This window comes from Leptinotarsa decemlineata, unplaced genomic scaffold (assembly GCF_025532065.1).
Source record: "Leptinotarsa decemlineata unplaced genomic scaffold, Ldec_3_MD MMD2_tig00026328_RagTag_RagTag, whole genome shotgun sequence".
In the NCBI taxonomy this organism is placed as follows: domain Eukaryota; kingdom Metazoa; phylum Arthropoda; class Insecta; order Coleoptera; family Chrysomelidae; genus Leptinotarsa; species Leptinotarsa decemlineata.
The window spans coordinates 8,597,340-8,618,117 of record NW_027412688.1 but is presented as its reverse complement, the minus strand read 5'-3'; the positions used below and the strand labels follow the sequence as shown (position 1 = coordinate 8,618,117).

Here is a 20,778-nt window from a genome sequence, read left to right as displayed (position 1 = left end):
AGGCAGATGAATGGTTCAGAGAAGGAAGCAGACTCTTAGTGACAATAGCTCGAAAATCCACCACCGTCAAGCGTCCAGAAGAAGCCGAACAACTGTTGGACGACATTGCAACTTTCCTCAAACCCGGGGAAGAGAAGCAAAATGAAAGAATCAAAAAAATATCTGAACTAGCTATCCAACTATATGGTCCGGATCGAACAAAACACGCTCCAGTCCTGCACGGCAACAAAGAAATGCTGGACTCATTTTCTTCCATAACCAAAGAATTGAACACTCTGGCAGACAACCTGAGAGTCGCAGAACAAGAAAGACTCAGAGCGCAACGTGAACGGGAAGAAGCTCGTCTAGCAGAAGAAGCTCGCAGACTGAAAGAAGCTAGACAAGCCGAGGAAAAGCGCCTCGCTGAACAAGCAAGAAGAGCCGAAGAAGCCCGGCTTGTTGAAGAGAGAAGAAAGGCAGAAGAGCTGCGAATCGCAGAAGAGAATAGATTAGCTCAGGAGAGGATACGGGCAGAAGAACTCAGAATAGCTGAGGAGAGGAGGATGATCGAAGAAGCTCGACTAGCAGAGGTAGCTAGAATAGCTGAAGAAAGGAAAGTGGCCGAAGAGGCAAAATTGGCCGAGGAAGCGAGACTAGCTGAAGAACGAAAACAACTTGAGGAGGAAAAAAGAAAACTTGAGGAAGCTAGGAGGCTTGAGGAGGCCCGAAGAGTTGAGGAAGCACGAAAAGCCGCAGAGGCCAAGAGGCTCGAAGAAGCAAGATTAGCCGAAGAAAGAAGACTCGCTGACGAAGCAAGAAGAGCTGAAGAAGCACGGCTTGCCGAAGAAAGAAGAAAGGTCGAACAAGCGCGAATAGCGGAAGAAAATAGACTAGCGCAGGAAAGAATAAGAGTCGAAGAAATGAGAATAGCTGAGGAAAGAAGGAGAATCGAAGAAGCTCGACTAGCTGAGTTAGCCAGGATAGCTGAAGAAAGGGAAAAGGCCAAACAGGCCAAACTAGCGGAAGAAGCTAGGCTGGCGGAAGAAAGAAGAAAACTTGAGGAAGAAAGGAGAAAACTAGAAGAAGCTAAAGTGGCCGAAGAAGCTCGAAGAGCCGAGGAAGCACGGAAAGACGCAGAGGCCAAACGCCTTGAAGAGGCAGAACTAGCTGAAAGGAGAAGGATCGCCGATGAGGCAAGAAGAACTGAAGAAGCTCGACTTGCTGAAGAGAGAAGAAAAGCGGAGGAGGCACGAATAGCAGAGGAATTTAGGACAGCTCATGAGAAGATAAGGATAGAGGAACTGAGAATTGTAGAACAAAGAAGAAACATTGAGGTATCACGCCTAGCTGACGAAGCAAAGTTAGCTGAGGACAGAAGAAAAGCTGAAGAATCACAGCAGGCTGAAGAGGCAAGGTTGGCCAACGAACGAAAGAAGTTAGAAGAAGAAAGAAGGAAGCTGGAGGAAGCAAAACTAGCCGAGGAAGCTAGACGAACTGAAGAGGTAAGAAGAGCTGAAGAAGCAAGGAAGCTGGAGGCTATCAAAGTAGAGGAGGCAAGATTAGCAGAAAAAGCTAGATTGGCTGAAATTGAAAGAAGAAAGGAGGAAGCCGAACGAGCACGCTTGGAAGAAATGGCCACAATCAAAAAGCAGCGTGAAGCTGAGGAGTTGCGTTTGGCTGAGGAAAGAAGGAAGGCGGAAAAGGCTAAATTAGAGGAACAGCAGAAGCGTAAGCAGTCAGTAGAAATCACTGAAATCACAGACACTCAGAAAATCGAAGTACTGACATCTTCTACCAAAAGGGTACCGTCACCTATTCCGATAGTGGAAGATGCTATGGAACCACCAATTTTCATCTCGCCTCTGAGTGACGCGGTTATACAGGAGGGATCAAAGTTCACGTTCATTTGCCAAGTTGTAGGGCATCCCCAGCCTACAATAACCTGGTACAAAGCTGGAATTTCCATTCAGAACAACCCAGACTATCGAACTGCTTTTGAAAAGGGGCTTTGTTCTCTCACGATAGAAGAAACCTTCGCTGAAGATTCCGCAAGATACACCTGCAGAGCTGCCAATGCAGCAGGCGAGGATGAGACAACCGCCTTATTGTCGGTGAAGGAGACCGAACCTGAAGAGATCCTCACAGCACCCTCGTTTACGAAACATCTACAGGCTTCGGTAGTTAGAGAAGGTTCGACATTTCAGTTCGAGTGCAAAGTCGAAGGCAACCCACTCCCCTCCGTTCAGTGGTTCAAGAATGCTGATTGTATCGACAATTCTCCTGATTATATTAGCACTTATAATAATGGAGATGCAGTTTTGAAATTTGAAAAGGTTTATTTGGAAGACAAAGCCGATTACACCTGTAAAGCTTTCAATCAGTCCGGAGTAGCACAGAGTACTGCCAATCTATTGGTAACACGTAAGTATTATGAGTATTTGATTCTTGGCATCCTTTCACGGCTCAGATAAAAAATTTATAGTTCAACCAGACTCATGTAACAATATCTCAACTAGTAACCTGATCATGATAATATATACGTGTTTGCACGAGATGCCTCCCAAATATTTAAAAAAAGTTTATACAATTGAAATTCGAGAAAACAAAACTGAATTCGAGTTAGTTCATTATAGTCAGGAGGTATGAATGTGTACATCACAGTTGACCAGATTCATAATTCACTACCTTCGAAACCAATCACGAATGAGCAAATTCATTACTTTACAGTTGTGTTTCAACTATTTTCATTCTCAACTGTCTTGATTATTTACGAATTTCGAAATATATTCTCAAACATCAAAATTAATCACTGAACTCACAATTCGTTTTGAAATATACAGGGTGTTCATTAAACACGCGGCAAAAATTTGAAGAGCTATTCCTTGGACTATTCTGGGGATATTTTGTACTTTCATTATTTTTGATAATAATAATAAGAGACCTATACTTACCTCGGGGTGGAACAACGCCACCCACAAGAGGTAACTGCAGTGAAAAACTCTCTCCGCGGCAAGTATCAGCACAAACTTCGACAGATCTGGTCATCGGAACTGTCGGGGAAGAACAAAGTAGCTGCAACAAATATGCTTGCCGTTCCAATCTTACTCTACTGGTTTGGAGTGGTGAAGTGGACTCGGGAAGAGCTGTATCAACTCGACGTAAGGACCCGAAAAATGATGCATCTCTATAGGAGTTTGCATCCCAAATCGTCCGTTCCACGGTTATACTTCCCCCGATAACAGGGAGGTCGTGGACTTTTGAGTTTGGAGTGTCTACATGACAGAATGGTACTGGAATGATGTTAAGTTTTGAGATACAGAATTGATATACCTATCGAATGAAGTATTACGAGATACTACTTGAAAAATAAAATGATAGCGACCTCTCGGCGACGCTTTATGTGAAATTTTCACTGTTATTACCAAAAAGTACTGGAAATATTGCCTCTCTCCGCGGCAAGTATCAGCACAAACTTCGACAGATCTGGTCATCGGAACTGTCGGGGAAGAACAAAGTAGCTGCAACAAATATGCTTGCCGTTCCAATCTTACTCTACTGGTTTGGAGTAGTGAAGTGGACTCGGGAAGAGCTGTATCAACTCGACGTAAGGACCCGAAAAATGATGCATCTCTATAGGAGTTTGCATCCCAAATCGTCCGTTCCACGGTTGTACTTCCCCCGATAACAGGGAGGTCGTGGACTTTTGAGTTTGGAGTGTCTACATGACAGGATGGTACTGGATACAGCCTGTAAAGTCGCAGGACTTGGAGCATTTCTCCTTAGAGCAGCTGCTCGAGCAGCTGATGAACTCGGTATAGTTTTCGACTCTGAACGAGGTGACTACAACTCTGTCACCGAGTTGGAACCCGTTCAGCAAAAAGCTCAGATAAAAGCCGCAGAGATCACTTTACTTCTGCGGAGACACAGGGATAAGCCGATGCATGGGGTCTTCTTCAATAACATTGAAGACCTTGGCTTATCAAAGCGCCTGACGTTCGCTTTTCTCAGGTCGAGTGGGCTGAAGTCGGAAACTGAGGGGTTCATCATGGCTTGCCAGGATGGTGTCTTCAACACCTTAGTCTACCGCAGACGCGTGATGGGTATAGAGGTTCCTGACACAAGGTGCAGGGCCTGCCACGAGGCGCCCGAGACCCTAATGCACTTGCTATCAGCATGCCCAGCATATGCGGTCTCGGCCTATATCCATCGACATAACGCGGCCCTAAGACTGCTATATCACCATCTGCGGCACTGTTACGGTGTTGACGAAACACCGGTGTTGCCCTACGCTCCGGAGGATATTGAATGCGTTGTGGGGAACGAGAAGTGCTGAATTTATTGGAACTATTCGTTCCCCACCCTCAGGCTCATACAAGCTAATAAGCCTGATGTAGTCCTTCTCGACCACCAGACCAAAACGATATTTGTCGTGGAGTTTTCAGCTCCTGGCGAGACGAATATCGTCAGAAAAGAGGAGGAAAATGGATAAAATATCGAGATTTTCTCTTCGAACTCCGCAGACTCTATCCAGATCACTCTGTCAAGATGGTTCGTTCTGATTATTGGAGTCCTTGGTGGAATGATGTCTTCTCTACTCTCGAATCTCAAAATCATACCGGCTTGCCGCACTAAGGCAGAAATCTTAGCCGCACAGATGCAGAAGGCTGTCATTCTTGGCTCACTGCGTTTGCTCAGGGCACATGATTCTCGGATCCAATGATCACTTACTCCACGGTGTGGGAAGTGGTCATTGGTTGATAATGCTGGCGCGCCCTCCCGAATGTATTGGGGCTCCGGGGGATAGGGACTGACCAGCGCACACAACGGTGAAAAATAATAATAATAATATCTTCATTTCTCAAATTAAAAAGTACAGTTGTTGCAAACATGTTACAATGTACAATAATTGGAGAAGAGTCGTCAAAAGCATATATTTATTAATAAATACAAAGTGTAGAGTCGGACAAAACTAACAATCTCCAGGAAGAATATTTTAGAATTCACATCCATTAAAATCTACACATTTTTCATACAATGCTGTTCTATGAGCATTTGACACCAATAGACCCTTTGATCGAGTATTGTGGTCATGTTGATGTAGTTGAAAGATAGATTTATGTCTAAATACATATGCACAAGATTCTAATATATATGTGTTGGCGACAGTCAGAATATTCAGTTTTTTGAATGCATTCCTGCATGACTCCCTGTAACCTAATCAAGCAATTATTCTTATCACATATTTTGAATTAGGAATACCCTTTGCACAGCTGCACCAATACCCCAGTTCATGATACATGATACAAAGTTTTCAATACATTGATACTAAAGTGATTAGACATGAACCTAATGGAGAAGCAACATTTTTTTCAATTCAGTACAAAGTGTATCAATATGGAGATACCACGACAGTTCTCGGTCCAGAACAATTCCCAGCATATTTACTGTTTCAAGTGGGCTTATCATTTCATCATTTAAATATATATCCACGTTGTTTAAGCTGCGATTAGAGAATAAGATGATATTGGTTTTGCTTTTGTTGAGTTTTAAGTTATTATTTTCCGACCAAAGATTTATTTCACTGTACCTATATATCTTCTGTGCTTCTCCTCAAGCTTTCCTTGTTTTCTTCTATTATTAGTATGTTGGTGTCGTTTGCGTAACTAGTAACATATGTTGTGGAATTATTGGTAATAAACGTTATAAGATCGTTAGCAAACACCAAAAAGAAGAATGGACCCAAATTAGATCCTTGAGGTAATCCCTGGCTAATTTCAGATTCACAACTAATGCATTTGCCAACTTTGACTCTTTGTCTTCATTCCGACATTTTTTCAGCAGGTTGTTAGAAATATAGTCGTATCCACATGCATTAGAGTTTTTTAGTTGAGCAATGAGCTCTATTACATCACTTTCACAAACGGCCGTCATAAAGAAGATGTTTACGTTTGACGGTACATTATTCTCAAGAAATTTTGAATCATTCGTGTTTATTTCGAAGAGTGTTTTCAAGAAATTTTCATTGAATTTTTCAGCTAGTATTGTATCTTTGATAATGACCTTCCACATCTCTCACTGAAGTAGTATAAGCTAATGACTTCAAGTGGTCCCAGAGGAAATAATTCAGGGGGTTCAAGTCCGGTGCTCGAGCAGGCCATAAGTGAGGTCCACCTCGAGCAATCCAGCAATCTCCGTATGTTACTGTCAAAAACTGTCGAGCCAATATTCTCAAATACGTTGGTGCACCATCGTGCATAAACCACAGTGCATTTCTTTTAACCAATGGTACATCCTCCAGAAACTGAGGTAGCGTTTGTTCCAAAAAGTTGCGGAATACCTCGCCGGTAAGTCTTCCTGGCAGAAATATCGGTCCAATTAGGAAGTTACCTACAATTTCCACCCAAATGTTTAACGAGAACTGATGTTGAGAGCAATCTTCAAGCACCTCATATGGATTTTATTCAGCCCAAACATGGTTATTGTGGAACTTCCTTATGGCATATCATGAGAAACTGGCTTCATCGATAAAAAGAATAAGCGTCAGTAATTGAGAGATTTGAACCAATGTGCGCACAGGCCATTGACAGAATGCAATACGTGGAAGAAAATCTGCAGGAAAAAGTGCCTGAACTCGTTGTATGTGGTATAGGTACAACAAGTGGTCTCTAAGAATGTTCCCAATCATCTCGTTACTTACATTTAAAGTACCTATTTGCAATTTTTCAAGAAGAGGTGCCTGAATCTTTTTCTGTCATGGCCAGCACATTCTCCTCTACCATTCTTACTGTCGTTGGCCTTTCTTCTCCTCAATTTCGCTTCAATGCTCCTGTTTCACGAAGTAGATGTATACTTTGGAAGGTTTTTCTATTAGGCACATTACGATCAGGAAATCGTTCATTGTAAAACCATCTAACTTCCGATGAATTGCCATCAGCAAGCATAGACACAGAAAATGCGCGTCAAATAGACAAAATCAATCAGTTTCAAGCTATTCTACACATACAAATGATCACTCACGAGACACACTGTTCAAATCTGTTTTTTCATTAACCAGCTGTCGCACCCCTATGAAAGACAACCTTCAGAACTTGAAACTTGTGCGAGCTAAGGATTTACGAGGTCTTGCCTTTTAACTTGTGATTCCTGGTAGTATTCAAATTGAATGTCTGCAGCCGTTTGTAGTAATCGGATAGGTACCAACGGTGTTAGATTTTTTATTACTTGCTAGGTCCTGTGTAGTACGCTATACTTTTATTTCGGCTACGTTAATGATTTTGAAATTAACAATATTGTTATTGTTGAAATTATTTTTCGCCCGTATTTTCGAAACAAAGCGCCGTATCAAAAATCATCGAAGAACAAAATATCATCAGAATAGTCCAAGGAATTGTCCCTTAATTTTAAACGCACTGTATAGTTTCTAATGAAAATAAAATGAAAACATCTACTCGGAGATGACGAGTGTATCTCACCAAAAATTTGTAATATGGCAAAGAAACTGATTTTTTTTTTGAGTACATTACTTATTAACAAAGTGAAAATAGTTTGAACCTCAAATTTGACTATGAATTACATACATCATTGTGAACTAGTTATCAGAACACGTGACCATATATTTTCAAATATCCAGTTATTTTTTGTCTTCTCTATTTCTAGTAGCCTCAGTTTGACCATTGTCGCGAGTATAATACTATACCTATTGTAAGAATATTTCAAAATGAAATTAATTTGTGGCGAATTTCACGTTGATAAGTGAGACCCCGTTAATTCTTAGATTGCACAAGTTTCGACTTCGGCGGCTTGTCGTTCGTAGGGGGCGACAGCTGATTAACGTAAAAACAGAAACCTTCGAAATATATCCTAAAAATTGAGGATTTTCAGTTTTTGAAATAACAAAACTAAAAAATACTATGTATGGAAATGATCTTATACTCGAACACGAACAATGCCTCTCTTTGATAGCTAAATCCTTATATAAATTGATAGATCTAGCCGTTACTACGTGCTAGGAGATCATCATGGTAAATGAGAAATAAAAACTTTGTATGTTAATATACCCCCTAGATTGATATACCCCCAGATCAAATAATCAGAAATCAAGAAATTTCTAACTCTAACATATTTTGGTAAATGAATAGAGACAATTGCTGGTTTTTTCGTAAAAAACAATGCGGAAGTGGCATTCAGGCCACGTGCCAGATTATCTGATTTTCTTTTCAATGCCAAAGATAAAGTTTATAAGCTTGAGTTTCCGGAGTGTAATAGTGTTTATGTAGGACAATGTGGTCAAAATTTCTCAAAACGGTATGCTGAACATGATAGGTCCTTCTTACTAGGTAAAAATGATTCGATGTTTCCAAAACATTCCTTGGAATGCAACTACAAGTTCCCGAATCTAAACGATACGGAAATTTCGCACTATGCAAGCAAAGGTTGAAAACTCAATTATTCGTTGGAATTCTTGGAAATTCATAAGCATAAAAATTGCAAATGTAATCTGCTAAATGATCAAATCGATCTAGTTTCCTCACCAGTTTTCAAATTAGCGTATCCACATTGTCACGGGTAAACAAATTTCAGGTACTCGATTAAGTAATGGACCTCTATTATCATCTACAGTAGATAAATGAACGCTAACATTATGATTTATTTTCAGTTTATTGTAATTGTTTGAAAATATCATTACAGAAAAAAACTGCAGTAACGTTAGTTACAAATGAAAGTGGTAGAGAAACAAATTCATTTTTCTTATTTTTCATAAATATTTAGAATAAATGTTCAATTTTCTCTAATATTGCTACCAACGTATTCGAAAAATAAATCTCACGATAAAGTGTTTTTTGAATACGTTAGTTATGGATTTTCATCAAGTATCGACCAGTTCCATCATATATATGTTGGGGGTCTTTGAAAATACAGGAATGCGGGGGAAATCACCATATCTTCTCTAGGATCACACGGAAGAGAACAAGTAATGCGTCTTGATAATCACTTAAGCACGCCTAGAAATGTTGGTTATGGCATACCTCAAGGTACTATACTTGGTCCCCTTCTATTCTCTCTGTATATCAACAATATATTATCATCAGAGAGAAATGGAAAAGTAATAAGATTTGCTGACGATACAGCCATTTTATATACCACTGAAGGATGATCTCAAGAAGGTAACAGAAAAAGATCCTATCAATATATTCGATGGGTTTAAATATAAAAAACTCACAGTCAACTTCGAAAAGACCAATTATGTTCTGTTTACTAGTTACAAACGCAAACTGCCAAATTACCAAACGTTAGATGTGAACAAAAACACTCAAAAAATCCAAATATATACTAAGTATAACATTGAATACCTAAGAGTAACAATTGACTCACATAAACGAAGTCACAAGAAATATTCGAACATTGCTTTACAAATTTAAATCTACAAAAACCATATTAGATATCACTCACCTTAAAATATATCATGCACTGGTAGAATCACGTTTGAGGTACGCTATTTTGTCTTGGAGCTCAGTAGCAAGAGTATACTTAAAAAAATTAGATGTCCTTCAAGAACGAATTCCTAAAATAATTTGTAATAAAGTATATACATATTCTTCCAATGACTTGTTCAAAGAAACATAGGTATTCGACTTACGACAGATATACATGTACAATGTGATATTCTACACTTATAAAAACAAACAAATACTCCTTCAGATCGAACATACCTACAATACTTGCATTAAATCTAGGAAAGTCGTGAAAACAAATCTCGACAGAAAACATTTGTCCTGTTGACCATATAATTACCTTGGCGTTAGACTGTACAATGAATTACCAGAAATATACAAATTCTACATCCACCGTGTAAACCCCCTCGAACTGATAAAAAAAGGCTACTAACATGTGACAGATAGACATAAAATACATTCACTTGTCGAACATTAAATATTGCTGTCTATTTTTGTTACTATGCAAATGTTTGTAAAAATATTTTAAATTTCATAATCATTTTAAATCTTCAAATCACTGTTTTACTCTTTGGAAAAAATGCTGTACAATATACAAGAAATGATGACCCATGCGCAACCATTTGGTCCTAAATTCTCTCAGTTTAGTTGCAAATGACACTCAGAGTTTATATGCCATTACTGTGAACATTTTAATGTGAATGAAATTATTACTGTTGTCAAAATGATATTAATTTTCAGTTGAAAATTGAGAACAAATATTCCTCAACAAAGTAAGATTCAGTATTCGAGACACCCGAATATTGGATAAAAGGCATTTTTTGTGTTTTTGACATTTTTTGTAATCTAGAACTTTGTACAGGTGTGAAATGAGTAAACTTTTTAGTTCACTTCGATAACTTGCTGCGTAAGTGTCTATCAAAAAATAAGCTGAGATATTATACAATCACTTATTTTAAAGTTTCGGATGCTAAACTCCGCCTCCGTCTTTAGAATTTTAAAAAAAAATCCGAATATAGGTACTCGTAGTTTCTTCATAAATATGTCAATGGTGATTGACTTCTCAAACGTTCGATGTAGTATAAAGGAGTTTTCTAATATTAGTATAATTGTGGAAGGTGAAAATACCCGAAGAAAAATCGATAAAATCCTGTATAATCCTCTGAAAAAAATTATCCGAATATTATTTTTTTAAATGCGCCATCGTCGTACTATGAGTATGATTAATAAAAATATTGTCTTGATCTGGTACACAAATGGCAAATATAGACAGTGCCCCACTCGCGAATGCAACTGTGAAACATTACTCACGAAACCGTGCAACAAGAATTTTCAGAAAGTGTCAGCTTATTATATTTAGAAACACGAATATAGGTCTCAGAATAAATAGAATTAACGCCCGACAAATGAGTACGAAAACGGCTCTATTTCGGGTTCATATCATCATCGTAACAACATAAAAACGAGTCATCAATGTATGAAAAGAAAGGCGACGATAAATTTAATTCACTTTCATCCCAATTTTTAGCTCTGGAACCCACGGAATCGCCCGTCTTTGTCTCGCCTTTGTCGAACGTGATGGCAAGAGCAGGACAAAAAATAAAATTGGAATGCGAAGTTACTGGACTGCCCCTGCCAAATCTAAGTTGGTCACATAACGGCAAACCAGTGAAAGAAACGCGTGAAACTAAGGTAAGATCCGCTGAGTTTCGTAAACGATAGTTAACTAGTCGGGAGGTTGAACTAATCATGTTAGTATAATATCTGTTTTATGTATGAGTAAATATTCACGGTTTTTTTTGGCACCTGTTTACCCTGTGAGAGCGAAAGTTATGTTTTATTTTTAGGCTTAATTATCTCCAAACATTCTAGTTTATGAAATGTTGGCCCGCCCACCAGTTGAATCCAAAAATACCCCGTCCATTTTTCAATCGATTTCTTTTTCAGTTGTTGCACGAAGGCAATAAAGCAACCTTGATTGTCAACGAAGCCTTCCCCAAAGATGCCGGGACTTACTCTGTAAGTGCGAAGAACATCGCAGGAGAAGCGACAAGTTCCTGCAGCGTTTCCGTAAAAGGCCGTCTTCCAACAGAAACCTCGGACTCTGAAATAGCCAGCGACATGGAACCAATAAAACCCTCCATCCAGCTACCCCTGACGAATATCACCGTTCCAGAAGGTAACAGAGTGCGCCTGGACTGCGTCATCGTCGGCCAACCAGAACCGGAAGTCATCTGGTACCACGACGGAAGGCCAGTGAAGGAGTCACCTGACTTCCAGCTGCTCTTCCAAGGGGATCGCTGTTCCCTCATCATTCAAGAGGCCCTTGCAGAGGATGCAGGCGAATATAAAGTCGTTGCTTTGAACTCGGCAGGTGAGGCCTCCAGTCAGTGCATACTCAGTGTGGAGCCATCTTTAGATGCAGAGGCAAAACCGAAAGAAGAGGAAACCAAACCTATTGGAACACCGCCAAAGTTCTCAAAACTGTTGTCGGACGTGCTAATTTCAGAAGGGGATAAAGTAATTCTAGAAGGTAACGTTGTCGGTGAACCAAGGCCCGAAATCAAGTGGTTGCTGAACAATTTTCCCATCACAGACACTCAGCATTTCATTCTCTCGCACGATGACGAAGGAAACGTAAAGCTGGAAATCCATAGCGCCAGACCTGAAGACAAAGGGGTGTATACGATCAAGGCTACTAACCCCCTAGGAGAGGCAAAGTGTTTTGCGCAACTCATAGTGAAGTCCTTCAAACCACCGGAAAGCGTCAAGTTCGAGGAGATGAAACAAGCTCCAGAATTCAAAGAGCTTTTCCACGACAGATCTGCTTTTGAAGAAACTAACACAAAGTTTGAATGCATCGTTACCGGTAAGCCGGCACCAAAAGTTAAATGGTTGTTCAACGGGGACGCTATATCTGGAAAGGACTTCCTGATATCAACTTCCGGTGACCGGCAAGTGCTCTCTATTCCTAACCTCAAGAAAGAACATTCTGGTACCATTACCTGCGTAGCAGAGAACGAAGTTGGCAAAGCAAGCTGTGCTGCGTCCCTCCTAGTCCAGTCAACCTCATCCATTACTCTACCAGAATTCAAGGCTACCACCCTACCTCCTCTGCAAACCGTTGGCCAATTACCTTCGACCACACCCCTGACACCTTTGAGGACTGAAAAAACTTCACACGTTGAATCCGCCTATATTTTCAACAGAGAAGTTGTGACGCAAACTTCTACATCACAGTCGAGCAAAGTGATTTCTTCCAGCAGCGGTACTGCTGAACCTCACGTGGAAGAGCACAAAGTTATTTCTGAGAATGCACAGACCATTAAACAAGTCAACCAAGAAGCACCTGAAATCAAAGAAAGTCACAGAATCGAAGAGTTCCACAAGGTGGGAAAAGAGCCTCCAGTATTCCACGAAAAATCCTCCACCACGTACACCATTGGTGAGAAGCAGAACTTCCAAAACCAAATCACATCGTCCCAGCAAGAAATTGTGCACAAACCGATAGTGAAGATGAGGCCACCGAAGTTTGTAACTCCTGTAATTGGAAAAATCGTTGACCAAGACGTAGATGTAATACTAGAAGGAATTTTGGATGGAAGTCCTACTCCAAAAGTCAGTTGGACAAAGAACGGGGAAGAACTGGCATCTGATGGAAAAATCGAGATCGAGTGGAAACTGAACAGAGCTTCTTTGAAAATAAAAAATGTCACCACAGAAGATGCGGGAAGGTATTCCTGTACAGCTGTCAATGATGGTGGTACAGCAGTTAGTACTGCGGATTTAGTTGTGCGAAGTAAGTAAAATCAGTTTTCTACAGTTTCTATGATTCACTTGTGATAGATATCATCTATTTGATGGCACAGTATCATAAAAGGTTATGCACTTCATTGTGTGCATGTTTTTTTGATTAAGATTGTGAGATTTTCACTAAACAGTTCACAAAACCGTAACGCTTGTTTAGTGTTGAGTGAAAATTTGAGAATGAAGTGTTACCTACTCGAATGTGATGGTGATAATAATGAAGAGGTGGTCACTGAAACTTTTCAATTTCATTGTACTATCCCACACAAATGTATCCAGTTGAAGGTAGATTCATTTTGCTGCGTTTCGTTTCTGACGGAAATGCAAATAGACATGATCTTCAAATTATTATAAGAAAAAAATATGGCTATAATTATTATGCTATTTCTGAAACACTTTCTCAATTTCATTTATCTCAACGAAAAGTTGTTTTTTTTTAGAAACTGTATTTCCTCCTGTATTTGGACGGCGACTGCAAGCTCAAATCATCAAGAAAGGCGATAGAGTCAACATGGAAGTAGAAATAACTGGAACTCCAGAACCAACGGTAACATGGTTCAAGGATGGGGTCCCAGTTGAAGATTGTTTGAAAAATTTCAAAATCAAATCCATGGGCCAGTGCCACACACTCGTTATAGAAAAAGGTATATTTCAAATTATTATAAAACCCGTCATCTTTCATTAATTTTTTTATTTCATTCTTTTTTACTTTCACTTTCTTTCTCCATTCAGCCGAGCTTGATCTCACTGGTCGATTCATGGTGAGAGCTGTCAACTCAGGAGGTGAAGCCCAAAGCATAGCTGATATCGCTGTATTTGAACCGACACCAGATACAATGGTAGAAGTCGTGAAAACAGTTGTCTTCGAAGATGTCCGCAAGCACGAAACTTTGGTAAGATCACATTACCCTTCGAACTGATTTTATTTCTGAAAAATATGTCCTCCATTTCTCCTTCCATATAATCCAATATTTACAGACATCGGCCGCAGATAAAATATCGTCCAGTATAACTACACCAACACCTGTAGCTATAGAACTCCCCAAAATCGAGACTCCAACCTCCATTATCTCATCAGGTCAGATATCAGAGTCAGTTTCCTCCAAGTCAGAATTTGTCTCTAGCAGGGAACAGAAATTGTCACAAGAAACTCAAAAAATTATTCTTGAACACAAAGTTCCTGACATACCAATGCCCAAACCAATCGCAATTAAAACCCGAGAAACTCCTTTAGAAAAACTTCTAGATTTCGAAATTGTTGGGGAACCAACCACAACGCAAGAGGAAATGGCACAAGAAAAGTCAGTAGACGTGCAAGAAGGCATAGAAACCAGCTCCATATCCAAACAATCTTCTCTACAGTACTTTGTGAAGAAAATCAAGGAGGGTGACGCTCCCGCTCCAAAAGAAATTGCGTTGCCAGAACCTATCAAACAAGAGATATATCAGAAGTTTGAATCCATCAAAAATGATACTGACAGGGAAGTTCAGATACCCATCACGCTAGAGGAGAAAATACCCCCGCCTGTTCCTCCAAAACCAGAATCTCCAAAGATCATTACACGACAGGAGTTGTCCTTTCAGCCCGCCATACAAGAACAAAAAACATTTGCTTCCTTTCAGCAGACAATTCAGCCAATAAAATACCAGACGTTCTCATCCACTCAACAAGCAACACAAGAAATTCAACTTCAGCCGGAGCCACCTGCTGAAATCTGTTACGCTCCAAAACAGGAAGGTTATAAAAAACACGAGGAGGTATCGGAACGAATCAAGCGACTTTCAGAAAGTCAGAAAGTTTTATCAGATCACGAAGTACCTGCTGGTGCAATCAAAATATTTCCATCAACTCCCAAGCAGGTCGAGCAAGGGAAATGTTTTTCACAAACCGAGCAATCCTTCCAACAGAGCTCATTTCAAACTTCATCATCATCTTCTTCTTACAGTAGGACCTTTGAAGGCACAATCAAACCTTTCGACGAAGCTCCGAAAGACAGTGTACATGCTTTGAAACTGGAGCCGGAAAGACCTACGTCTTCCTCTTCTAATTACTCGACAACTGAGCGACAGTTTTTCAGACCTCTCTCGGCTCAGTCCGCACCTGGTGAGCCTTCACCCGAAGGATTACTTATGGAAAAACAGTGGGCCCACAAGTTTTCCGAAACACACGTAGAAAAGTCATGGCCCCCACAACAGGATGAGGTGAAAATTCAGCCTTCTTGGTCAGTTCAAAGCACTCTTGAGAAGAAGTGGACACCAACCGTAATCAAGACGCAAAAAAGTTCTCAAGAACATAAAGTTGTTGTGGACCAGATCCCTAAGCAACACTATATTGCCGAGGTTAGCAATTTGGGGAGTATCGTAGATCAGAGAGTGTCAACTGAGAGTTTTTACGAGAGTAAGAGCCAGTCTGAGAATATTGTAGAAGAGAGGAATGTCCGGCCTTCACAGGTAATAAAATCATGGCCACCAGCTCCACCTGAGCCAGTAAAGCATGTGCCTACAATAGAATCTATGCCAATTAGACCCGTTTCAGTTCAGGACATCACAGATGAGGTGTATTTGGAACCGGGCCCGCCTCCAGAAATAGCATATGCACAACCACCTAGAGAAAGACGCCAGTCGTACGTAGAAACCATCGAACATGAGTTAGAAAAAAATTTGGAACCTGCCAAAGTTCCCCCATGTGCTGTGAGGACCATCCCCCCACCAAAGGAGTGGATTGCACCTCCTCCTCTGCCCCCGAAGCAAGTTTTGCCACAGGCTCCACCAGTTCCAGCCAAGTCTATCAGACAAGAACCTCAGAAGAAGATCATACAGTTCCAATCAAGTACTTTCGAAAAGTTTCCAGAGTTGGAACCATTTCCCTTCAAAGCCGAACCACAGAAAAGTAAACCACACAAAATAGGACCCCCACCAACACCATCGAAGTTTATCAAAGGAAGATTCACTGACAGTGATTACGAAAGTGATTTCGAGTCCATGAAGATTCCTCCCAAGTGGAAGCCATGTATGAGCGACACTGAGGAGCCAGCTTACCGCAAGGTTAGACCTCCAAGTCTTGTTCATTCTGGCAGGTCGCGATCGCAAGAACACGAACCTCTGCCGCCCTCCAAGTTTGATCATCCACCACGATTCGAAGGACCCCCTCGACCTGAAATCAACTTCGAAGATATCCAAGTTAAGAAATTCACCAAGCATGTTAGAGACATCAAGAAACCAGTATCTCCACCCATTGCGATTTACGCGCAGCCAGTGAAGAAACCAGAATCTCCTAAGTTAAAGCAAAAGCTGGTGATTGACGGGTACATGGCTGATACTGATGAGCCTTTCAGGCAGCAGAGGCTAATGACCACAGAATATAGCAAAGAGGAAAAGTCCGAATACAGACAGATTTCAAAATCGAAGGAAGAGTTTTTTGAAACTAAACCAAGGATGCCCAAATTTCCGATAAAGAAACATCATACGCCGGTAGCTTCAATAAAGAAGGTTCGCTTGACTGTGTGTTGTGATATTTTATTTTGATTTCTTCTATTCATTCTGCATGCTTCTCTCTGTTTTGACCTGAATGATAAAACTATTTTTATTTGTTTTTTTTATTGATTATTCACGTGTATTATTTGATTTTTTACTAATCCTTCTGCAGATATCTTCTCCACAAAGAGAGATTCGATATCTATGTTTTACATAGTTTATTAATTCTCTAAAAATGATAATTATTAAGATCCGTATTAATTTCCTTTACAAGTGGTATTTATTGTTAATTCCGCGAAGTCGTGTACTAAAAATCCGTGTAATATTTTCCATTTATATGTCAGCAGATTATTCTTGTGGCTAATCATCATTATTAAAAAGGGCAATAATTCAATGAAACGGAATCTTCTTTAGTTCTCGCTTTCTTTAATATTTGTTTCACAGTTGATAAGAGATTAAGTTTGGATAACTTTCCCAGTTTGATCATGCGCATCTAATTCTTTAAAATTTTCACACGCAATTTATGGAAACTAACAGAAACTACCTGTTTCAATATCTTTTTCAGTGTGAATTTCTAATCATTGAAGAGTTATATTTCTAGAAGAGATTGAGTTTTGAGGAAAAAGGTTTTGGCTTTCTACTTCCCCATCTTCCAAAAAAAAAAGAAAGCAATCAATTTCAAAATAAACTCTCTACAAAGGATCCCACATTTGTATGAAAATGGCCAAAACCTTTCTTTCTAGAACCTATAATTGATAGTTAGACAATCCATAAAATCCACCAAATTATATCAAGAAACTGTTTTTGTATTTTCACGCCATAGTTTGAGTAAAAGCATTGAAATCATCTAACCTTCAATGTTTCAGTGACTACTTAAATCATGCATTAATTATTCTATATCTTCTAGAATGAATTTTCTCACTTGCAGGAACTCATCGCTACACCAATCATCACCAGCCACACTTCCGAACAAATTTACGAGCAACACGAGAAACAAACGAAACTAGAACCCTTCCCGTTCAAATCCGATCCTCCTAAACCCAAGAAAGGTAAATGTCCCCCACCTCCAAGCCCCTCGAAGTTCCTCAAGGGAGAATTTCGCGAGAGCGACTACGAGAGCGACTACGAAGGTCGGATTCCTCCCGTGTGGCATTCGGATACAGAACACTCCTACAAACCCGTTCGACCAGTGCTGACCTCTAGCCAGCAGCAAAGACAGTACGGCAGAACCCCCACTCCTCCTACTGAATTCGATAACCCTCCTCAAGTCGAGTATCCTCCGAGACCGAAATTCGAGCCAATTGAGAAAATCAAGCCAGAAGTCAAACCGTTACCCAAATCTGTTGTTTACAGACCTAAGCCAATATCGGCAGCTGTTGTTTCCAGAGAAGTAGTTGTCGCAAAACCCACAAGCGATACAATAATCTTGCAACCAGGTACTCCTCCTGAAATTGCTTATGCGGCTGGACCGAAACAGACTCAGTACTACAGATCTACGGTCAGTGCTCCATACACTAACGCTATCCAAACTGAAACCTCCAACGTTGTCCATTTCAACGAATCCACAGAAAGTTGTCATCGAACTATGAGTGTGCAGCAAACCCACAAGGTCATCAAGTTTGGAGACCAGCGGCAGAAACAACAAAAACTGGAGCCATTCCCATTCAAGCCGGAACCTGAGAAACCCAGGAGATCAACAAGTGTTCCTCCTCCTCCTACACCCACCAAGTTCCAGCCTGGTGAATTCCGGGAGAGCGACTACGAAAGCGAAGTTGAAAGCACCAGGATAAAGCCAAAGTGGTCTCCTAAAGGTGGAGAAGGCGAAGGCCTTCACTACAGGAGGGTGAGCGCCCCTGCCTCCCACAGATCATCCAGCGCTCCTGCTCCAAAAGAAAGAGTACTTACTCCGATGGAGTTTGATACACAGCCTCCCCAGCTGCCTTTCCACGTTTCTAACAAAGATCTAGTGGATGGAGAAAGCAGAAAGCAGGAGTCGGTTTACAGACGTTTCACAGATAACAAATCGAATCAGCTTGTTAAGAGGAGTCACTCTCACGAACCAGCACTGCATCCTGGTACCCCACCAGAGTACAGGTTCGCAACCGATCAAACAATCACCAAGTCCAGTGCCACGAAGATTGCGACACACCATATGGACAGCATGACGCAGGCTTTCAAATCGAAGACACAGAAGTTTGTCACAGATATCATGGAGGATGTTAACAAAAAGAAATCAGGACCCAAACCGATTTTGAAAAATGGTACTGATGGAGATGCGCAGGTGTACAGGGAAGAATCGCGAGCCGCACAATATGGTAAGTGTTCTTTGATTTTGATTCTATAATTACAAAGCTATTCAAATAGTCTCTTTCGGTTGAAAGTGGTCGGTTTGGAAAATGAATAAAAAGTAATTCACCTGAAAGAATTGGGATCAGAAACTATTGGAATGAATTGAATTTCATGGAGTTAGAAGTATATCTCGAAGGAAGTTTAATGTAGCAAAAATCTTTCGAAACATTCACACGTTTATTTTAAACTCAGCATATGAATTGAAGTACACTGAAGATCAGAATACTTGAGCAACTAAAATTTTGCAATTTTACATAATAATAATAATGATAATGTAACGCAGGACTCGATACAATATAAGCGTAACCTCTCTATGGCCTGGATCGATTACCGTAAGGCATTTGATATAATTTCGCATTAGCTCATCTTGCATTTGCTCAGATGCCTTGCGGTATCCGACAAAATAGTGAGATGCATTAAACAACTGATACAACTTTGGCGAACTCGCTTTACCATAACATCCGGTCAAGCAAGAGTCCAAACAGGGTGGGTCACTTTCAGAAAGGGTGCATTTCAGGGTGATTCCCTCAGTCCCCTTCTCTTCTGCAGCTCACTATTGCCATTATCCGTTGCGCTTAGAAATACTCGAGGGTATAACTGTGGCACCCCCGGAAACCGGAGGCACAAGATCACCCATTTGTTTTATATGGATGGTCTCAAACTTTATGTCTCCATCAGTCCTTGAGGGTGGTAGAAGAGTACACACATGCTATCGGTATGAAATTCGGGATAGACAAATGTGCAATGGTCCATCTCAAAAGAGGACGATGCGGGGACTACGGAGAGGATATGCAGCTCGTAGATGGAAACATCCTACACCATCTGGATGCCGGTTCCACCTCGGGGTGGAACAACGGCAGTCACAAGAGGTAACAGCAGTGAAAAACTCTCTCCGCGGCAAGTATCAGCACAAACTTCGACAGATCTGGTCATCGGAACTGTCGGGGAAGAACAAAGTTGCTGCAGCAAATATGCTTGCCGTTCCAATCTTACTCTTTTCGTTTGGAGTAGTGAAGTGGACTCGGGAGGAGCTGTGTCAACTCGACGTAAAAACCCGAAAAATGATGCATCTCTATAGGAGTTTGCATCCCAAATCGTCCGTTTCACGGTTGTTCTTTCCCCGACAACAGGGAGGCCGAGAATAGGGAGGAATTTTGAGTTTGGAGCGTCTACATGACAAAATGGTACTGGATACAGCCTGTAAAGTCGTCAGGAGTTCGAATCCCCTTCTCTGCATGGTCCGTAACCATGAGAGAGCAGGAATTGGAGCATTTCTCTTTAGGGCAGCTGCCCGAGCAGCTGATGAACTTGGTATAGTTTTCGACACTGAACGAGGTGACCACAACTCTGTCACCGAGTTGGAACCTGTTCAGCAAAAAGCTCAGATAAAAGCCGCAGAGATCACCTTACTTCTGCGGAAACACAAGAATGAGCCAATGCATGGGGTCTTCTTCAATAACATTGAAGACCTTGGCTTATCAAAGCGCCTGACGTTCGCTTTTCTCAGGTCGAGTGGGCTGAAGTCGGAAACTGAGGGGTTCATCATGGCTTGCCAGGATGGTGTCTTCAATATCTTAGTCTACCGCAGACGCGTGATGGGTATAGAGGTTCCTGACACAAGGTGCAGGGCCTGCCGCGAGGCGCCCGAGACCCTACTGCACTTGCTATCAGCATGTCCAGCATATGCGGTCTTGGCCTATATTCAGCGACATAACGC

The 20,778-nt window shown here is 40.9% G+C and overlaps 2 protein-coding genes across 2 annotated transcripts in view; one reads left to right on the top strand and one right to left on the bottom strand.

Moving 5' to 3' along the window:
* LOC111506365 (uncharacterized) overlaps nucleotides 1–20,778 on the top strand; it is a 440,916-nt gene that overhangs the window by 225,357 nt on the left and 194,781 nt on the right. Inside the window, 7 exon segments of the mRNA XM_074182237.1 lie at nucleotides 3–2,400; nucleotides 10,960–11,123; nucleotides 11,379–13,230; nucleotides 13,679–13,882; nucleotides 13,971–14,131; nucleotides 14,217–16,727; nucleotides 17,641–19,027. Coding sequence (XP_074038338.1) covers nucleotides 3–2,400; nucleotides 10,960–11,123; nucleotides 11,379–13,230; nucleotides 13,679–13,882; nucleotides 13,971–14,131; nucleotides 14,217–16,727; nucleotides 17,641–19,027 — 8,677 coding nt within the window.
* LOC111506367 (adult-specific cuticular protein ACP-22-like) overlaps nucleotides 1–20,778 on the bottom strand; it is a 300,869-nt gene that overhangs the window by 146,416 nt on the left and 133,675 nt on the right. The window lies entirely within an intron of this gene.